Source organism: Pseudoliparis swirei, chromosome 1 (assembly GCF_029220125.1).
Source record: "Pseudoliparis swirei isolate HS2019 ecotype Mariana Trench chromosome 1, NWPU_hadal_v1, whole genome shotgun sequence".
Taxonomy (NCBI): domain Eukaryota; kingdom Metazoa; phylum Chordata; class Actinopteri; order Perciformes; family Liparidae; genus Pseudoliparis; species Pseudoliparis swirei.
Window position 1 is genome coordinate 11,233,219 of NC_079388.1, and position 17,395 is coordinate 11,250,613.

The following is a 17,395-nucleotide window of genomic DNA, read 5'->3' on the forward strand; positions in this document are numbered from 1 at the left end:
AATGAGTCAATAATATTAATAATGGATTGTAATGTATGTTTTATTTTTTATGTTACACAGTTCATAGTTAAAATTCAGGAAGCCTCAAACCAATGGGACTTGATTTACTTGATACCTTTCCAAATAAAATACATTTATTTTGCTTATTTTTTGTATTTATCATTGTTCTTTATTAATATATGCGTTGTATAGAGCTAAAAAATGGAAACGTAAACATCAACATTTCTAGTCCAAATTAGCTAAATCTGTCGATGAAGATCACTTTATATGATAGAAAGCAACAACACCACTAAATTGACCTTTCAGTAAAATTGTTATGTCGATTGTAGTTTCCAAGGTCAAGAATTAACTTTGAAATTCAACATTTAGTGTTGTTTCTGTTGGGTTATTTGTATCAAACCTTTAACAGTATTACATTTGATATAATTGTCGAATCACGTTTTGGAGATCAGATTAGAAATTAAGAAACTCGAGTTGCGCGGAACCATTTTCACGACCCTCTTCTGTACGAGGGGACGGCTTTTGTCACGTACCGGAAGTAGCCAGGGTGACATTTCGAACAGGACGAAAGCGCAGGCATGGTTGAGCGGATGTTGTAAGAGGTCATGCCTCTCTAGTTTGTGTGCAGTTTTTTCTCACATATAAGTGTACACATCAAAGAGCACAATGGCGTCGTGGAGCTGTCGGTTTCTTCTTCAGCGGGGAAGTCGAGTCCTTTCTCTCCGGGCAGCAGCTGAAAGGTGGCTAATGCTAACTGGCTAGTTGTGTTAATATAGCTGAACTGAAGGGAGCTTCAACACGAAGGTTGCTGTCGTAAATTAACCGTTTACTTATATGATATCGTTGTTTATACCATAGCCTTTTATTTGTAAATAAATCGGCTACCGTTATCATTTACCATTACAAAGTATCACCAACGCTAGTTTAATTGTCTCTTATAAGTAACGTAACTGTAGCTTTAGTGCTCTAATGTCACACGGACTACTCAATGATTAATGTGCAGAGTTATAAAGGAGAGAACTGATTAATCACTCTTCAGTAACAAATGAGTCAAGGGATGTTGGTCATTCGCAAGCAGCCGTGGGCAGACTTTAATGACGTCACCATGGATCATTCAGTCACTTTTCATTCCAGTCTTTGTGCTTTGGATCTAGAGTTTTTGTTAACCTGGTGCACACGAAGCATATTGAGTGACTCGTCGCTGAGCAATAACATCACACACTGTCCTGTGAATGTGTGGACCTGCCGTGACTGAGCTGACTGGTTACGTATAAGATCTGAAGCTGGGTGGCTTTTTCACTTTAATGTATCCAGGGAATGCATAAATTAACCCTCAACAATGATCACCACAAAATGAAGGCGCAACAATTTTGATAATCGGTTATTGCATTTGTTTGTGAAAAATGTCAGGTGTGCTTATTGTTTGTTTGTTTGCTACCATTGTTAATTTTATTTGCTTGAGTTTGAAGCCGTTTGGCAAATCAATAAGCAATCCGAAGTAGTCACCTCGAACTCTTTGAATTGTAATGTCCATATCTAACTATTTTCTACCATTTAATTCACTGAAAATTAATTAATAAAGGGAATGTTCCATTAATCGACAATGCAAAAATAATACTTATTAGCATGCCGTAAATAATAAGCACACACGTATGCTATCTGTTACTCTTGTATTGATTGGACACAGTTGTTGTGAGCATGGAGCTGGTCAGGTGACGTCTGGATGTTACTGGAAAATAACTGGACCTGATTCCCTGATTGTTGTTCTTCTTGCAGTCCTGCCCATGTCGTGAGTTGCACTAGGACAGTAAACACCACAACGTGGTTTGATGAACATCTCACAGAGGACAACCAGGAGTACATGAGAAAGAGCATGGCTCAGGAATACAGGAGACAAACCGCTGATAAGCTCAACCCACTCAAAGATGAACCCTGGCAGCGTCATGATTGGACAAATGGTAGACGTCATGATCCGTGAGCGCTGTGTGCGTCATGAGTCCTCTCTGTTCGCTCGCACTTAAATCGTCTTTTCCTCTTTTCCTCTGCCCAGGTAGTCGACGAGTGGGTCTAGTAGCCGTGAAGTTGGGGATGGCTCCAATCTGGACAAAAGCAGGCGAAAGACATGTCGTCACCATGTTACAGGTAGCATACAAACACACATCTGTTGCGCATGAGCTTTGCATCAAAACAACCGCAGGTGTTCTTCAGGAATGATAATGTATGTTTGTGATCCATAATGAAATGACCAGCCGTTTAGACACAGTCAAATACATTGGATTGTTCTGTCGAGTGTGGTGGAACAATAGCAAATATTGAACGTCGTGAAGATATTTCATATTTATTCAGCTCATGTTTGAGTGAATTGATTGCAACCTGCAGCCGTGCGTGCTAACTCTCCTCTTTCGTGACAATAACACTGTAATTGGAAGCACACAAAACTCCGATTGCATTTTGAGTCAGATGTTTTTATTTTGCCATCACCTCCACTTTGTGTCAAAATCAAAGACAAATAGAAACTTCTATCCCCACCTACTGATTCACTTTTCACATTTAGTCATTTGTTTCTTTTCAGCTGACACGGGAACAATCTCTGCTAGATGAAAAGTAAAGCATTTAAATAGACTTTCTGAGGGTGTAATAGTTCAGTGAACAAGTAAAGGTTTAATTTTTGCTTTTTAAAATAACTTTTACATTTATGTGGGGTATATCTCCTATTTTTTGTTCTCGTCTTTTACTTGCAATGTATCATGCACTGCGTCAATAGCGGCGTCATCTTATTGTATTGAGCAAAAATGTAGTGATAGGTAGGTTTTATGAGTCAGCCAGTTGCCCCATATATAAATGGTTTACACCAGGAATGTTCTGCTAATTACATATTTGTTCATTGTAGGTCAGAAGCAAACAAGTTCCACAGTGAAAAACTTAAATCGGACTATGACTATTTACTAGTTCATCCAGCTTCTGTTCTTTTTTCCAGGTGCAGGACTGCCATGTAATAAGACACCTCTCCAAGGAGGAATTTAATGGACACACCGCGGCCCTCGTTGTAGGAGGGAAAAACGTATCACCATTCCATGTAAGAAATGGCTGTTAATATCATTAACAATGTATGTTTTTTTTTTAAATCATAGTTGTGAAACTATTATATTATGATGTTACTTAGAAAATGTTTGAGTTAATTATTATAGCTGTCATTTCGTCAAATCTTTCCAGCTATAATCAATATTTCAATATTTTATACGAGCAATGAATCAAACAACAATGTGTGTATGCGAAGGGATGCTCGTAGTGATGAACCTATGGAAAGTTATCACTCGAATCTGCTTCTCTGCTCTTTACAGATCTTTATCGTGAATTTCAGCACATTCTTTAGCTGTCTATCACTGTTTTGGTTCACCGCCTTATCGGCGTCGTCTGATGCAGCAGGAAGCAGTTTTCCCTCCAGGTTTAATAAAAAGTCAAATTTAGGATGACAAAATTACTTGGATTTATTTTCTTCTCATAGTATCTAATATTTTCTCTTATATATATATTAGGGCTGTCAATCGATTAAAAAAAATTAACTAATTAATCGCACATTTTGAAATTGCGATTAATTAATCGCGATTAATCGCGCTTAAAAGTTTGTTCCTTCTTTTTAACCCTTGTGTTGCCTTCGGGTCAATTTGACCCGATTCAATGTTTCACCCTCCTGTCGCCTTCGGGTCAATATGACCCGATTAAATGTTTAACCCTCCTGTTACCTTTATATTTACTAACATATTTTACCCTTGAGGTCAATATGACCCCAGCTATTAAAATCTCCAGAAAATTATTAGAATTAATATTGTTTTCCAAGTTTAAGTGTGAGGTACTTTATGTTTGTTTGTTGACTCCCGAAAGAACACCGACATTAAACATTGAATCGGGTCAAATTGACCCGAAGGCAACACAAGGGTTAAAGACAAAACTTCACACAGAGCTGTGTTTTCAAAGAGGCTCCTACATATACAGTGCCAGCGAGGTATTTAATATCGTGGATGATAAATTGTTTCTTCAGTGAAACATCAGATTAGTAAAAAAAAAGAAGTGAGACCCCATTGGTCCTGTCATCTTTAACATTGAACAGCAGCAGAACCAGTGGCCTTGGTAACTGACTGACATTCAAATATGTCACGTTAACCCTCTGGAGGCTGGGCTCATTTTATACATTTTACAAAATAAATTAAATTCACCGTTTAAAGTCTTTTGCATGTGACACATACCCACGTGTTATACATCAAACATTCCAGAACAATCTCAGCTCTGAAATGAGCCTCATTGTCCTCGCGCCGTGTCCTCTGGTTCTCTGACAGACAGGCTGCTAAATGAGCCTAACCCGTGAGGTGGGAGGTCCTTTGTGATTTACTGAGTGTTCATTGGTTGTTTTTTTCCCGAAATGTTGACAGACAAACGGATTGACAAATCACGTTGAAGGTTTCGTGTGACGAGTTCTTTCCGCGCCGCGTCCCCCGACACGTCGCCCTCCGTTCCTCTGTGTATCAGAGGGGGAGAGGGGAGGAAGGAGGAGCAGGAGGAAACCCGACTGATTCATCCACGAGTTAAACTGATTTCTGCTCCTTATTTTCGCGGAGAAATAATTGTTTTAAAAACGGAAACAGTGTCAAACCGTACTGCCGCGGTTTAAAAAAAATATATATATATTTTTTGCGTTAATTGCGTTTAAATATTTTAGTGCGTTAACGCGGCCAAATTAATCTTATAGATTAACGCGTTAACGCTGACAGCCCTAATATATATATATATAGATATATCATGACAAATACAATCTAATCAGTTTGGCAGCATAACTGAGTTGTGTCATTTCCCTGTAGCATTGAGCTCATCTCAGTACTCCCAGTTGTAAAACTGTTTATGAATACAGATCCATAGTCAGGAATGTAATCTAATCTTAGGCGTCTAAATAAACTGTATACAACTGATTTATTTGCTGCTATTTCCTGAAGAAATTGACAAGCAAAAATGTGTTAATGGGTTTTCATGCTCGTAATGAACTTTACGGTCCGATCGCTGCATCAGACTGAATATCTGACTCGAGATATTAAATGTTGCATCTTTTTTATGGTCAAAACACACACAAATGTACAAGGATGTATAAATCAAAGTGTAATGTATTCATTGGGTCTTGATAGATTATTGTGACGTTGTTAAATGTGGAGTTGTTTAGAATCCCTCTCTCACAGACGCATCGCCTTTCAGTCAGAGGCCGTTTGTTGGATTTGAGAAGCTTGGCAGGCTGATTTTCACCGTTCTGTTGAAAGGGAGAGTTTAGAGTGACTAGAGGGAGCCGAGTGAAAGCAAATGTCAGAGATGCTCACTGCCGAGTGTGTGTACGTCTGCCTGCATGTGTGTTTGAACAGTCATAATGGGCCCATTGTTAATTTTAATAAGCCAAAGTCCAACTGCTGTTCATACTTCTTTTACCATTTCTATTCATTTCTCTTTCTCTTATGTCTCTTTTTCGCCACTCTGACTGACAGCGGTCGGAAGAGCAAATGGAGATGTTCAGGAATGCGGGCGTGCCTCCGAAACATAAGGTCACCACCTTCAAAGTCTCGGACAACGCTGTCATCAAGCCAGGTATCCACATGGGATTTAGTGTATAGATGAATACATCCTCCTTTACTCTACTGTTTGTTGCACAATAGATTTATTTTGTTGAGGCCGTTTTGTAAAAGTGTATTGTAATCTTGTTGCTTGTGTGTTCAGGCACTCCTCTTTATGCGGCACATTTCCGTCCTGGCCAATATGTGGACGTCACAGCCAAATCGTACGTTATTTTATTCTGCCTGCCATCTCTCCCGCCTCGTTGGCGCTTCCTCTTTGCTTCCTCTCCTACTTCTTGCCCTCTTTCAGCTCCAGCATCATGTTTGGAAGATGAGTAATTTTACAAGAAAGTCCAAACCTCTCTTTTTTTTATCCCTACCCTCTGACGCAACGTCAAAGTTCTTGACTGTAAAAATATGGATTTTTCTTGTGTGTGTGTAGCATTGGGAAGGGTTTTCAAGGCGTGATGAAGCGATATGGGTTCAAAGGTCAGCCAGCCACCCACGGACAAACCAAAACTCATCGAAGGCCAGGAGCTTCTGGCCCTGGAGGGGTAAGACACACACAAACACACTGCTTATTCATGCCAGATATGAACAGTTGGCTTCCCATAATCCAGTCATGTGAGCTGTGTGTCTTTTATCATCTGCATCTAGGATCCAGCCAAAGTCTTCAAAGGCAAAAAGATGCCTGGCATGATGGGCAACATCTTTGTCACAGCTTATGGACTGAAGGTACACACACTCCCAAACACGCACACACGGTCATGGTTTTTCACTTTTTTTTGTCCTTGACTGCCATCTCAGTTCAATACTCATCTGCCTCCTCTCTTCCAGATATGGAGGGTCAATACCAAGTATAATGTGCTGTATGTTCACGGCTCTGTCCCCGGCCACAGGAACTGCACTTTGAAGGTAAACATAATCATGTTCAGACACACTTGTGAAGTATGAAATCAGAGGTCAATCCCAGCTTGCTTGGAGTTCTGACAGATGAGTGACCTTGCACCTTTAAAACACCTGCAAGACCGTGTGATCCGTCTTCATGACACTGTGCTGGATCAGCAGCGTGTGTGTGTTCCTCTGTGAGGGAATGGGTGCGCGTATCTTAATGATGTTAATAATATCCACAGCATCCATCTCCATACTCAGCATGTTGTGTTCGCCTTTTGTGTGTGTGCGCTGACACACACTGGGCCTATTATTTGTTTAGCAGACAAGCGATAATTAATACAAATGGCATTGCATTTCACCCAGGCCAGCGGCCGCGCACACACACACACACACACCCCTAAGTTTGTTTTATTATATTGCCCTTAAGGGCACACAAGCAGGTTAATAATGTTTGTTCATTGTTGTTCATTTTTATTGTACTGTGCGTCTCTAATATCCCTCCTATAAATGTAAATTAGCTGTTTTAGTGACTAAAATGAAGACTGGAGGCTGCAACAAATAATTTCATTTTTTCATTATTGATTATTTTGTATTTTAAGAAAAGCTTTTAGGACTACTGCACAGGGAAAGTGAATGAATATGATTAATTGACTATGAACGAAACACTTTCCCCAGTATTGTTAATAATTGATTCAAATGTAAAGTTGAAACAAGATTATCAGTAAGAAATAATTATATTATGTAGATTTCATTCCTTGTTGATTTGGTGACATCTGTACATGAATTTGAAAATATATAATACAGAAAAGCAAAGCATCTTTACATTTGAACAGCTGGAGAATGCTGACATCCATTTTTGCTTGACTCTCGATAATGATTTTTAACACACTAGGCAACTATGAATCACATTTTTCTGTGATTTAATTGTTTAATTACTAATAAAGAAGAGTGTCACAGCTATTACATAGTTTGTGTTTGTGTGTCTTCCAGATCAAAGATACTTCCCTGCCAACCAGGAGCTCCAGCCTGCTCAGCCCTCCTTTCCCTACTTATTTCACAGAAGAGGAAGGCGATCTGGATGAAGACCTGTACGACGATAACTTGTTTGTTCACACAGACCCATCATTAACACTGACCTGATCGCCCCCCCCACACACACACACACTCGCACACACATCTTGTTTTCATCTAAAACCACACACCATGTCTGGATCTTGTAATAAAGAGTAATTGCTTTGAATATCTTATGTCTTTTAGTTTTGTGTGATGCAACATCACAGAGCCTGTCTTGTTTCATTTTTAAATGTATTACGTTCCCTTTCCCTTCGAAACCATGGTAACTGTCGGAGTGATGACGTCACTAGAGGATCCCCAAGCAGAGAGAAGAAGAAGAAGAAAAGACAGTAAAACAAGAAAGGCAGATGGGGTGGAGAAATGTGCAATATCTGTGCAGGGGGAGGGGGGATGCAATGAGTTGCACAAAGCAGAGTGAGAGGAATACTGACCGAGGAAGGGAAGGTCTGTGTTGTTAGGGGTGGAGGAATGAATTTGCTCGAAGTTATGGAGGCAAATACAAAGTAGAAACGGGGAAGGGAGTGAGGTGGTTGGTGAAGGTGGGGAGGGTGACGAAGAGGAGAGGCAGGGATCGAGGCTGCATGACAAAGGTTGACATTTGTTCATAAGAGGATAAATGAGGACATTAATGTTGCAGCAGGAACTGCTGGGTGCTTAAGTCTGTGTGTTCAGCAGTATTAAAATAAGAATGCCGCAAGCTGGTGTGCTGACAGAATCTACTGCACTGTGTGGGACCCCTCCCTGCCTTTTTGGACAATACATAACAAAAGGAGTACCATGTCCTCCAAATTGTTGAAGTCTTGTTTTGTGTATATGTATCAGAGGCCTGCATGTGATTCAGCCCCTCTCTCTCTCTCTGTTGTTATCTGCTTCATATGTCATTCATTTGACAGCAGCAAAAACAAGGCTGCGAAGCCTCAGGATGACATGCAACAACTGCAGAGACACACGCTGCATTGATGCCGTTTCCCTCGATGAAACGACACACAACTGGCAAAGTCAGAAATGCGTAACATACAGTAAGTAGTTGGTTGTAATTTAGATAATATAAATATGTCAGGTGGTGATTCAGTTTGTGGCAAACAACGTCCCGCTCCATATAGCATGCCACTGCGTGTATAGGTCCACAAGGCAGCAGCAGGTTCTTTGAAATGGTAATGATATCGTTTGAAAGTCCTGCTCTGTGGAGCCTGCACATCATCAGGCTCTTGGGGGGGGGGGGGGTCTACGCTGCCTGTTAAAGCAGCAGAAGGGGAAGAGGATGAACTCCAGTCTGGTGTGCATGTGGTAGATGACCAGCAGGTTAGTCTGTTTTTCATTGATGCCACCAAATAACCAATGACCTCATTAAAAGAAGAAAAAACACCTGGGAATTTGGATGGATTCAAGTCCAGTATCTATAGTGTATAATTTATTCAGAGGGAGCAATAAATGTGCCTGGATATTAGTTGCTAGACTGTCATCGCTGGTTTACCCACAACAATGCTGTCAAACACTAATGTCAAGGTCATAAGGTCAAAACATTTGACCCGGCCTTCAATTTTACCTGCATGAATCTCACTGTGAATAGGACACGTCGACTTGAGATCACTTTGAAAACCCGTTTTTCCTATTAGCCTCTTAATATGCTGAATCGAATCCCTAAATGAACATAATTTGTTGGTGACCTCCAAACTGACAGAGATATAAATGTATGTTATGTTATTGCTTACCGTATCTTAAACTCAACAATCAGAGGAGCTTCCCGAACTCCGCGTTCCCACCCGAAGGTTGTGTTATGTGTTTGGGGAGTCTGATAAGGAAGTGATAATAAACCAGACGGAAGGAATATGTCAACTTGTCCTCAGTTCCACTTCTCCTTTGTTGTTGTGTGTGTGTGTGATTAAGCTTTCAATAAAAGGCTGGACCAAAGGGGTGCTCGGCGGAATGTCTTGGAGGTCGTCGTGTTCAGAGCATAGGCGACTGAGCTTCCCCTTTGGCCAAAGCTTTGGTCAAAGATACTACGTTGTCTGTGATTCATTTCTCGCCTCCTTGACCGTGATAGAGAGGAAAAAACCTATCATAACTTGGTGCCGTGACCCGGATCCCAACATACCCATCGGCTGGATTTTTCTTTTTCCTGCGGAGCCACTGACACCTGTGCAAGGCCCCGACTGATCATCGGATTAAGAGACCGCTCAGCAGTGGATAATAATTTCTGCAGAGAGGAGATCCAGTCGTGGATTGACGGGATCCGGCGGATCGGAAGACAGAGGGAGACTGACCCAGACAAAGTACGTATGGTTTTGCCCTTTTTGCGAAAAATAAAGGTTGATTACGCGTCGTAAAAATAAGCTTTTGCCCTTTTTGCGAAAAATAAAGGTTGATTACGCGTCGTAAAAATAAGTGTGGTGAACTAATACATATTTGTGGGAGAACTATGTGTTTGTTTAGCTTTGTTTGTTTATATTTGTTTGTGAATGAATGCTGTGACTCTATTGAATCAGCGTCGCACGACCTGTTCAATTAGACAACCACAGATTGACAGGTTTGGGTAAAGAAACAAGGAAATGTACTAATACTATACGATCACACCATAAACAATGGGTAATTCTCACGGAAAGCCTGAAGGCGAATTTTCAGGCGACACATTGTTTATGTTCAAACAGGACTCAGATAGTGTGAAATATCTGAAAAAAAAAAAAAAAATGGAAAACAAAATACGGCTTTTCCGGCGAACTAAACGTTTTTGAGATAGAAACAATCTGTAAAAATCTAAAAACCATCGCCATAGAAAACAAAAAACCCAGACTCAGCGAATCAAAACACCACGAACTAAAACAAGCAGAACAGTGGGTCCGAGCAGCAAAAGAGAGGGCACAAGCCCAAGTAAAAGAAAAATTATGGGCTACCAAGAAGTCTATTCAAGGCCGTTGCTATTTTGAGTCATGGGCAATGCCATGTCTCAACAGGAGGGATGGTATCTATGATAGAACAAAACTACTTAAAATGTTTTTGTAAAGCATGTGTGACATGCATCAAGCACAACCCTCAAGGAAACCTAATCAGTCATGGACGACCCTACCGCCTACCACTAACTCACCCAGATTTAGAGCAAGTGGGTGAGAAAGAAACACTAGTGGAGTACATGAAGAAGACCATGATGGGGAGAGGAGTCAGGGAAGCACATGTCTTGCCAGATTCACCTGTCTCCCCCATTATGTCTGTACAGGTCAGCGACTGGGTCTTCATCCGCGTCATCAAGAAAAAGACGTGGAGCGACGCTCGCTGGGAGGGACCATTCCAAGTCCTTCTGACGACTGCAACCGCTGTAAAGATAGCCGAGAGGACCACCTGGATACATCTCTCCCATTTCAAACTGTTCCCTACAGAAATCCCGGACCAGTGCCCTGATCCCGAGACGACCACGAGCAGAGGGGAAGACTGACTTCAAAGGGGGCTGTCCGCTTAAAAGACAGCCATCTCAACGTCAGTGAAGAAACCAACAATCCCTGCTCTTAGGTGTCGCCTCGGGTGATGGAGCGAGAGGTCCCGAGGAACTCAAACGAGAGGAGCAAGGGAGAAGGAGCGGAAAGAAGACCCTCCAGACCGCGTACACTCATATGTATGTTGACATGGGAAGACCTGTCAATGCTCCCGTTTAAGAAAATATAACGTAAACTTTTGGTTTAAGCTTGTATGACATAATTGTGTAAAACTCCTCACAAGGAACCAAACGGACAATTATTGATGTGAAGCTGCTGACTAAAAAGTTTAATTCCCAAAGAGATTGGTGTGGTATTACTAACAAATTATGTGTAAGAAAAAAAAGAGAATAATCATGATTCTGCTTGGACTGCTTAACCCAACTACGTAAATCACATGCTGCTTAGAAATTAGACAAATAAAATGAGTGCCCTTATTGACCATGTTTAAATAATAAGCAATAGCATAAACAGGAGGGAACTGACAGAGATATAAATGTATGTTATGTTATTGCTTACCGTATCTTAAACTCAACAATCAGAGGAGCTTCCCGAACTCCGCGTTCCCACCCGAAGGTTGTGTTATGTGTTTGGGGAGTCTGATAAGGAAGTGATAATAAACCAGACGGAAGGAATATGTCAACTTGTCCTCAGTTCCACTTCTCCTTTGTTGTTGTGTGTGTGTGTGATTAAGCTTTCAATAAAAGGCTGGACCAAAGGGGTGCTCGGCGGAATGTCTTGGAGGTCGTCGTGTTCAGAGCATAGGCGACTGAGCTTCCCCTTTGGCCAAAGCTTTGGTCAAAGATACTACGTTGTCTGTGATTCATTTCTCGCCTCCTTGACCGTGATAGAGAGGAAAAAACCTATCAGTTGGTAATGATGGATTTAGAAGTTTTGTGAGTTCAGTATTTTTGAGACTCGGCACGTTAAGACATGATTTGACTTGAAGCTGGAGAACAAACATTTTTGTTTCAGGCTGTGACCTTTTTAAACCCCAGAACAATGTAAAATAAATAAAAACAGATCATTGAGCAGGACTTTACAGCCACACTGAATACTTTAAAGCCCATTCATTGGTCTTATGATTGATTAATCTTCTGAATATTTATGTTGATTAATTGGTTAATCATTTGATCTTTTCAAACAGGAAAGAATGGCTTTCAGAGGTTTGTAAGAGTCAAAGTTAACATCTTCAAAGAAAACCATCAACAACTCACATTTGTGAGGTTGGTCTCTGGTATTTTTGGTGATCAATTTAAGGATTATCAAAATTGTTCCAGATACATTTTCATATGATTAATTGATCAAATAATAGTCCTCCTCTCCCTCCCTCTCCAAGGCTTCAGGTAACGCCATTCGCTTGGCTCAGAGGCCATACTTCCTCCTCAAACACGACGGAGAGGCCGGCTGGCGGCATCACAGTGTTGCACTCTGCGGCTCCTGTTACCACAGTTCAGCGAGCGCGTTGGAGAACTACGGTGGCCTTCAGGAAGCAAAAAACAACAACAAAAGTTTGGTTTGTCCGTTCTGAGCTCCTGTAGAAACATGGCCGTGCAACATGGTGAAACTGAAGAGGACTCGCTTCCTATGTAGATGTGAAGGGCTCATTCTACATTGATGAAAACACAGCTGTGCACATTATATTCCATTTCTGCCTAGCGATCCCCGAATATACTACAAATTGTGTAAATCTAGATATTTAAATGATTTCTTGTCCGTCAAACTGTCTGATATCTGATCCCTGAATGCATTTATGTTTGTCTATTTAAGAGACCGGCAGGTTTTGGATCAATGTAAACATTTTGGGGAAAGTACTTGGAGTATATTAGTGAAGGTCGCCGTGTGATCGTGACCCCGTCTGACGTGATGGATCTCCTTCTCCACTTCTGCTTGCTCAACACGTGAGAGATCTGATTTCCAACAGTCAAACACAGCCTCCCTCCATATCGCTGTGCACACATACCCTTCTGTGACTCTCTCTCTCTTTCTCTCTGTCCCACACGCACACACACACAAACATTGTTTTATTTCTTCCTTAGTCAGCAACAATCCTGCGCCTAAGTGCGGTCAGCACTTATGTTGCTACTCCCTTTGCCGACTTTACACAAAAAGTTGAAGTGACCTGCATCTCATCGCGCACACACACACACATACAGATCAGCATGTGTGTGTTTGTGCAATATGAATTATTGAGTGTGTTATTTGAGGGACAGCTGGCTCTTGAACACATTTACTCCCTCAGTCAGGGAGCCACTCGAAAGTCAGTGGTGACGGTAGCGAGTCACTAAATAAGAGAGAAGAAGAAAATGAGTAAATGAGGGGAATGAGCAAATGCTAATGCAATTTCACACCAACTTCAGCATCAGTAGGCAACATAATTACAACGTCTTTATATAAGCTCTCAAGTCAATAAGTAGGCTATGTGGATTAATCCTCTCAACAAAACACTTATTTTTATTAAACTGACGACAATCACAGTCTGCAAACAGAGGCGTCGCAGAGACATTTGAAGTTTCAAACATGCCACTTGCGAATGTATTGTTCCAACTCGAGCTCTCTTACTGCTTCACGTATTACACAATATGTTCTTTCTCTCACGGCACAGAAGCTGCATCATCGATTCAAATCCTTCAATTTTGGACAAACATTTTTTTAGGCTTCCACAGCTCGACGGAGACGAAGTGATTCCCAAGTACAGATGTTTGAATGAATGTTCTTTATTATAATCTGATCCAATAAGAGGCTTTATCAGACGTGGGAGAAGAGAGAAGAACCAGCTTGTATTTTAACATTCTCAACGATCACCACACATCCCTCTAAGCCTCACTGCCGGTGGTCCTGCTGTGGCGAGCCCCTCCCAATTGTGCACACCTGCGTCTTGCGTGTGTGTGTGTGTGTGTGTGTGTGTGTGGTGTTTGTGTGATACCTCCCACCCGTGTTAGTACATTTTGGTTCCTTCCTTCCAGCACCACTGGGTGAAAGCAGGGTGCAGCCTTTGGGTCCCCACTTTCCTCTCCACAGGTGTTCCTATCCTCCACTCAGATATGTTATCTGTGCGTGTGTGTGTGTGTGTGTGTGTGTGTGTGTGTGTGTGTGTGTGTGTCCACACCTCCTCTTATTTGACCTTACAACAAGTAGTTCTCATTGCCTTTCATTGTCTCACACTTTACTCTCAATTAAAGGCCATCTTGGAGCTGAGACATCTCCATGGTAACAAGGGCCAATGAAGGGATGGTAAAGTTGAGTTGGTGTGAAAATGGGGAACAGGGAAAAGGTTTGGGAACAAAGACCTTCATATAGTTGTTTACCATAAACAATGACTCACACTTCTCCGATATAGCGAGTGGTTCATCAGACCATTGGATGTTCAGAATGTTTGTAATCATCCTTTAAACTTTACTGCAGCAGCATGAACTGTAACAGCTAGCACTGTGTTGTGGGCTTTAAATGAGCCATGTGGTGACTGGGAGGTAAATGTCATCGGTTTCAGCCGGAAACCTTCACCGCAAGAATGTGACCACGGGATACCAAGTAAATCAATATGGAAGCCAGGGGGGGGGGGGGTTGAAGGAGGGGGGTAAAGAGACAGGGATGGTACCGGAGGTGAAAACCTAAATGACAATAGCAAAAGGAGGAGAAGAGAGAAGACTTTGTGAGGAGTTAACTGCTCCTCCTTTCTGGCATTTGGCAGAGATATGAAGTAAATGTCACTCAAACAGAATTTAATAGTGCATTTTTTTTGGGAACTGTTTTCAGCGGCGGATAAATAGAAATTCTGTGTGTGTTCGTGGATAAGCTGGATGGTGCATGTGGCATTGACTCACAATATACCACAGCCCCCATGTTCATCGTGTTGCGTGGCTTATTGTTTTTTGTCGATTTTTGCTGACAATGAGGTTAGTTTTTGTCATTTCATGAGATTTGTTGACAGTAAAAAGGTATAGAATATCACAATACCTAAATCATCAACACATAGATACAACACTTAGTGGTACCATCGTCTACAGATAAACACAAAGGAACACAATGGAGATTAAAAAAATAAAAATCTTAAGAAAATTGTATTTTTAATGATTTGGACAAAGTGACTTTACAATGTTGTGTCTCAAAAAAGTACACACTTTTCCTTGTATACCGATGTGTATTTTACAATACCATCATACAAAGTGATGACATTTCTCTCTCCTGAATAGAAAGCAATTTAGCCTCTGAGAGGAGCGGACACAAAAGCAACAACAAAAAGAGAGCAAGACATTGAGTGGGAGGGAGACACTTCATATTGTGGAGAAGCATTACAAATATTAAATACTCGAAAGAAAAAACATACATACAAATAATGTTTCTGTTGAAGATGAACAACAGATGAATAAAGTCTCTCAGATTATAAAGATGTATTTGATTTATTTAGTCCGTAATTTAGATTAGGCAGACAGAAAACAATGTGTTTCTGTTTCTTCTTGAAGTAAACAAAAGGAATCAAAGCTTTGATTAAAAAACAAATTGGGCTTTGTACGAAAATACAGTAAAATCGCTGCATTGTGTGGGAAGGCAATTGCACTAATTATAAAATCCTTCATCCACTATCTCAGGAGACATTTGTGTGTGTGTGTGTGTGTGTGTGTGCGTGCGTGCGTGCACGTGTGAGGGTGGGGGTAAGACAGAATGGAGAGCAGAGAGAGAAGGATACATTACATCTGTTTTGGGTCAGCAAAAAACTTTGTAGCTTAAAGAGGCAGTAATGTAGCTGCCAGCAGGCAATGCACTTAAGTAGCTCTATATTTTCACTCATACACACACACACCCACACACACGCACACACACACACACACACACACACACACACACACACACAATCTACACATACAGTATTCATCTCATCAACCCAGCTCAGCATTAACTGCAGATCACTCATCTGTCGTGATCCCCCCTCCAGACACACACACACCTGCGCACTAACTTAGCTCTTGTCTCCTCCCCTGCAGAGCTTTAAACACCCACGATCATCAGAGATCCCTGATATCTACATGGTGACCATACACATGATCCGAGTCTCATGATGAACCTGCACACATTCCGTCAGTCGACAGAAGGTGAATGCAAATGAAGATGCAGATCAGCGGTTCCAAAGTGCCAGGGGGTCTTATCTGTCTCTGAAGCAGCAGTGCACGATGGATTGCAGGGCAACGCTGCCACTCAGTGGTGTATACAGGAGCTGCACACGCACACGCACGCACGCACGCACACACATACACCCACCCCACACACACACACACAAGTGGGGCAGGTCGAGAGGAGTTTGCGCAAGGTGACATCTCAGAGGAGTTGGGCAGCCCCGGGCAGTCTCAGCCCAAGCATGAATCGTGTAATGACAATACTCTTCAATGTATCTGTTCTCCACACACCGTTTCCTCATTGGAACATGAGTTTCACGTTTACTGGAAATATGTCACATTATAACAAGATACAGAATAGCATATATATATATATATATTATATATATATATAGCATAATCTTATAAGGTATAATGTAATGTCATAAGGTGGACATATCTTATTATAACAATACGCTCTTCACATGTGACACTGAACTGTTTTTCAAATGTTCTGGCTTGACAACAATAGTATGAGAAGTGATGATTTAAGTATACTTACCAGAAATATAATCTAGATGGTTAGGAATGCAAATATCGGAAAAATCTCTCTGCTCAGTTGGTCTCAAAAGGAACAAATGTAGACAAATAAGTTGAATATTTTTGCAATCAAACTGTAAGTCATAAAAATAAAATTAATGAGGATCTTTTTTCCCCATTCACTATTTTATCGTGGATGGTTTCCCACCTTCCTCAAATATTCTCTCGGTAGAGTTTGGTTATTATTCCACAAGAATCATCTTTTTAACGTTGTTAAATGTATTGTGTTTTTCTTCTATCGTGACTATGCATGCATTTAAAGGACGGACAGCTCTTCTTTAGACGTTTGCTTTATTGCAGCTAATTTTACATTTTAAATGTTCAACTCTATTATTTCATGCACCAAAACGATTCAGAGAAAAACATCCTCATATTTTCAAAAAAGTATTTTTAGTTTCCGCGTCACAGAGCTCTTATAGTCCTTGTAAACATATCTCAATGCTGCGGCTCCAAACAACTGAGGACACATGAAGGACACGCTGGAAGCACCTTGCAGGTGCAGCAGGACAGAAGGGCCCTTCAGAGGCCCGAGTGTCACTGAGGGAAACGGACGCTCCATTTTAAAACCTGTCAATTACCCTTTTCATGTCAACACAGCCTATTTCTGATAAATAGGTACAGCAGGAAGGACACTTCACCTTCAACTAATCCATCTGGAATGAGAAGGTGCTTTTCATCCAGGAAATAG

The 17,395-nt window shown here is 41.2% G+C and overlaps 1 protein-coding gene and 1 long non-coding RNA gene across 2 annotated transcripts; both read left to right on the forward strand.

Annotated features, from left to right (window-relative positions):
- The first annotated feature begins 561 nt into the window (after window positions 1–561).
- On the forward strand, window positions 562–7,719 carry mrpl3 (mitochondrial ribosomal protein L3). The gene is made up of 10 exons (XM_056419737.1): window positions 562–740; window positions 1,777–1,958; window positions 2,051–2,142; window positions 2,978–3,076; window positions 5,520–5,619; window positions 5,749–5,809; window positions 6,028–6,139; window positions 6,243–6,320; window positions 6,423–6,500; window positions 7,470–7,719. The coding sequence occupies exons 1-10, from the start codon at window positions 667–669 to the stop codon at window positions 7,617–7,619; spliced, it is 1,026 nt and encodes a 341-aa protein (XP_056275712.1). The 5' UTR covers window positions 562–666; the 3' UTR covers window positions 7,620–7,719.
- Window positions 7,720–9,045: 1,326 nt separating this feature from the next.
- On the forward strand, window positions 9,046–11,824 carry LOC130193960 (uncharacterized). Its single transcript, XR_008831747.1, has 2 exons — window positions 9,046–9,826; window positions 10,765–11,824. It is a non-coding gene; the product is annotated as an uncharacterized LOC130193960 (long non-coding RNA).
- The last annotated feature ends 5,571 nt before the right edge of the window (window positions 11,825–17,395 follow it).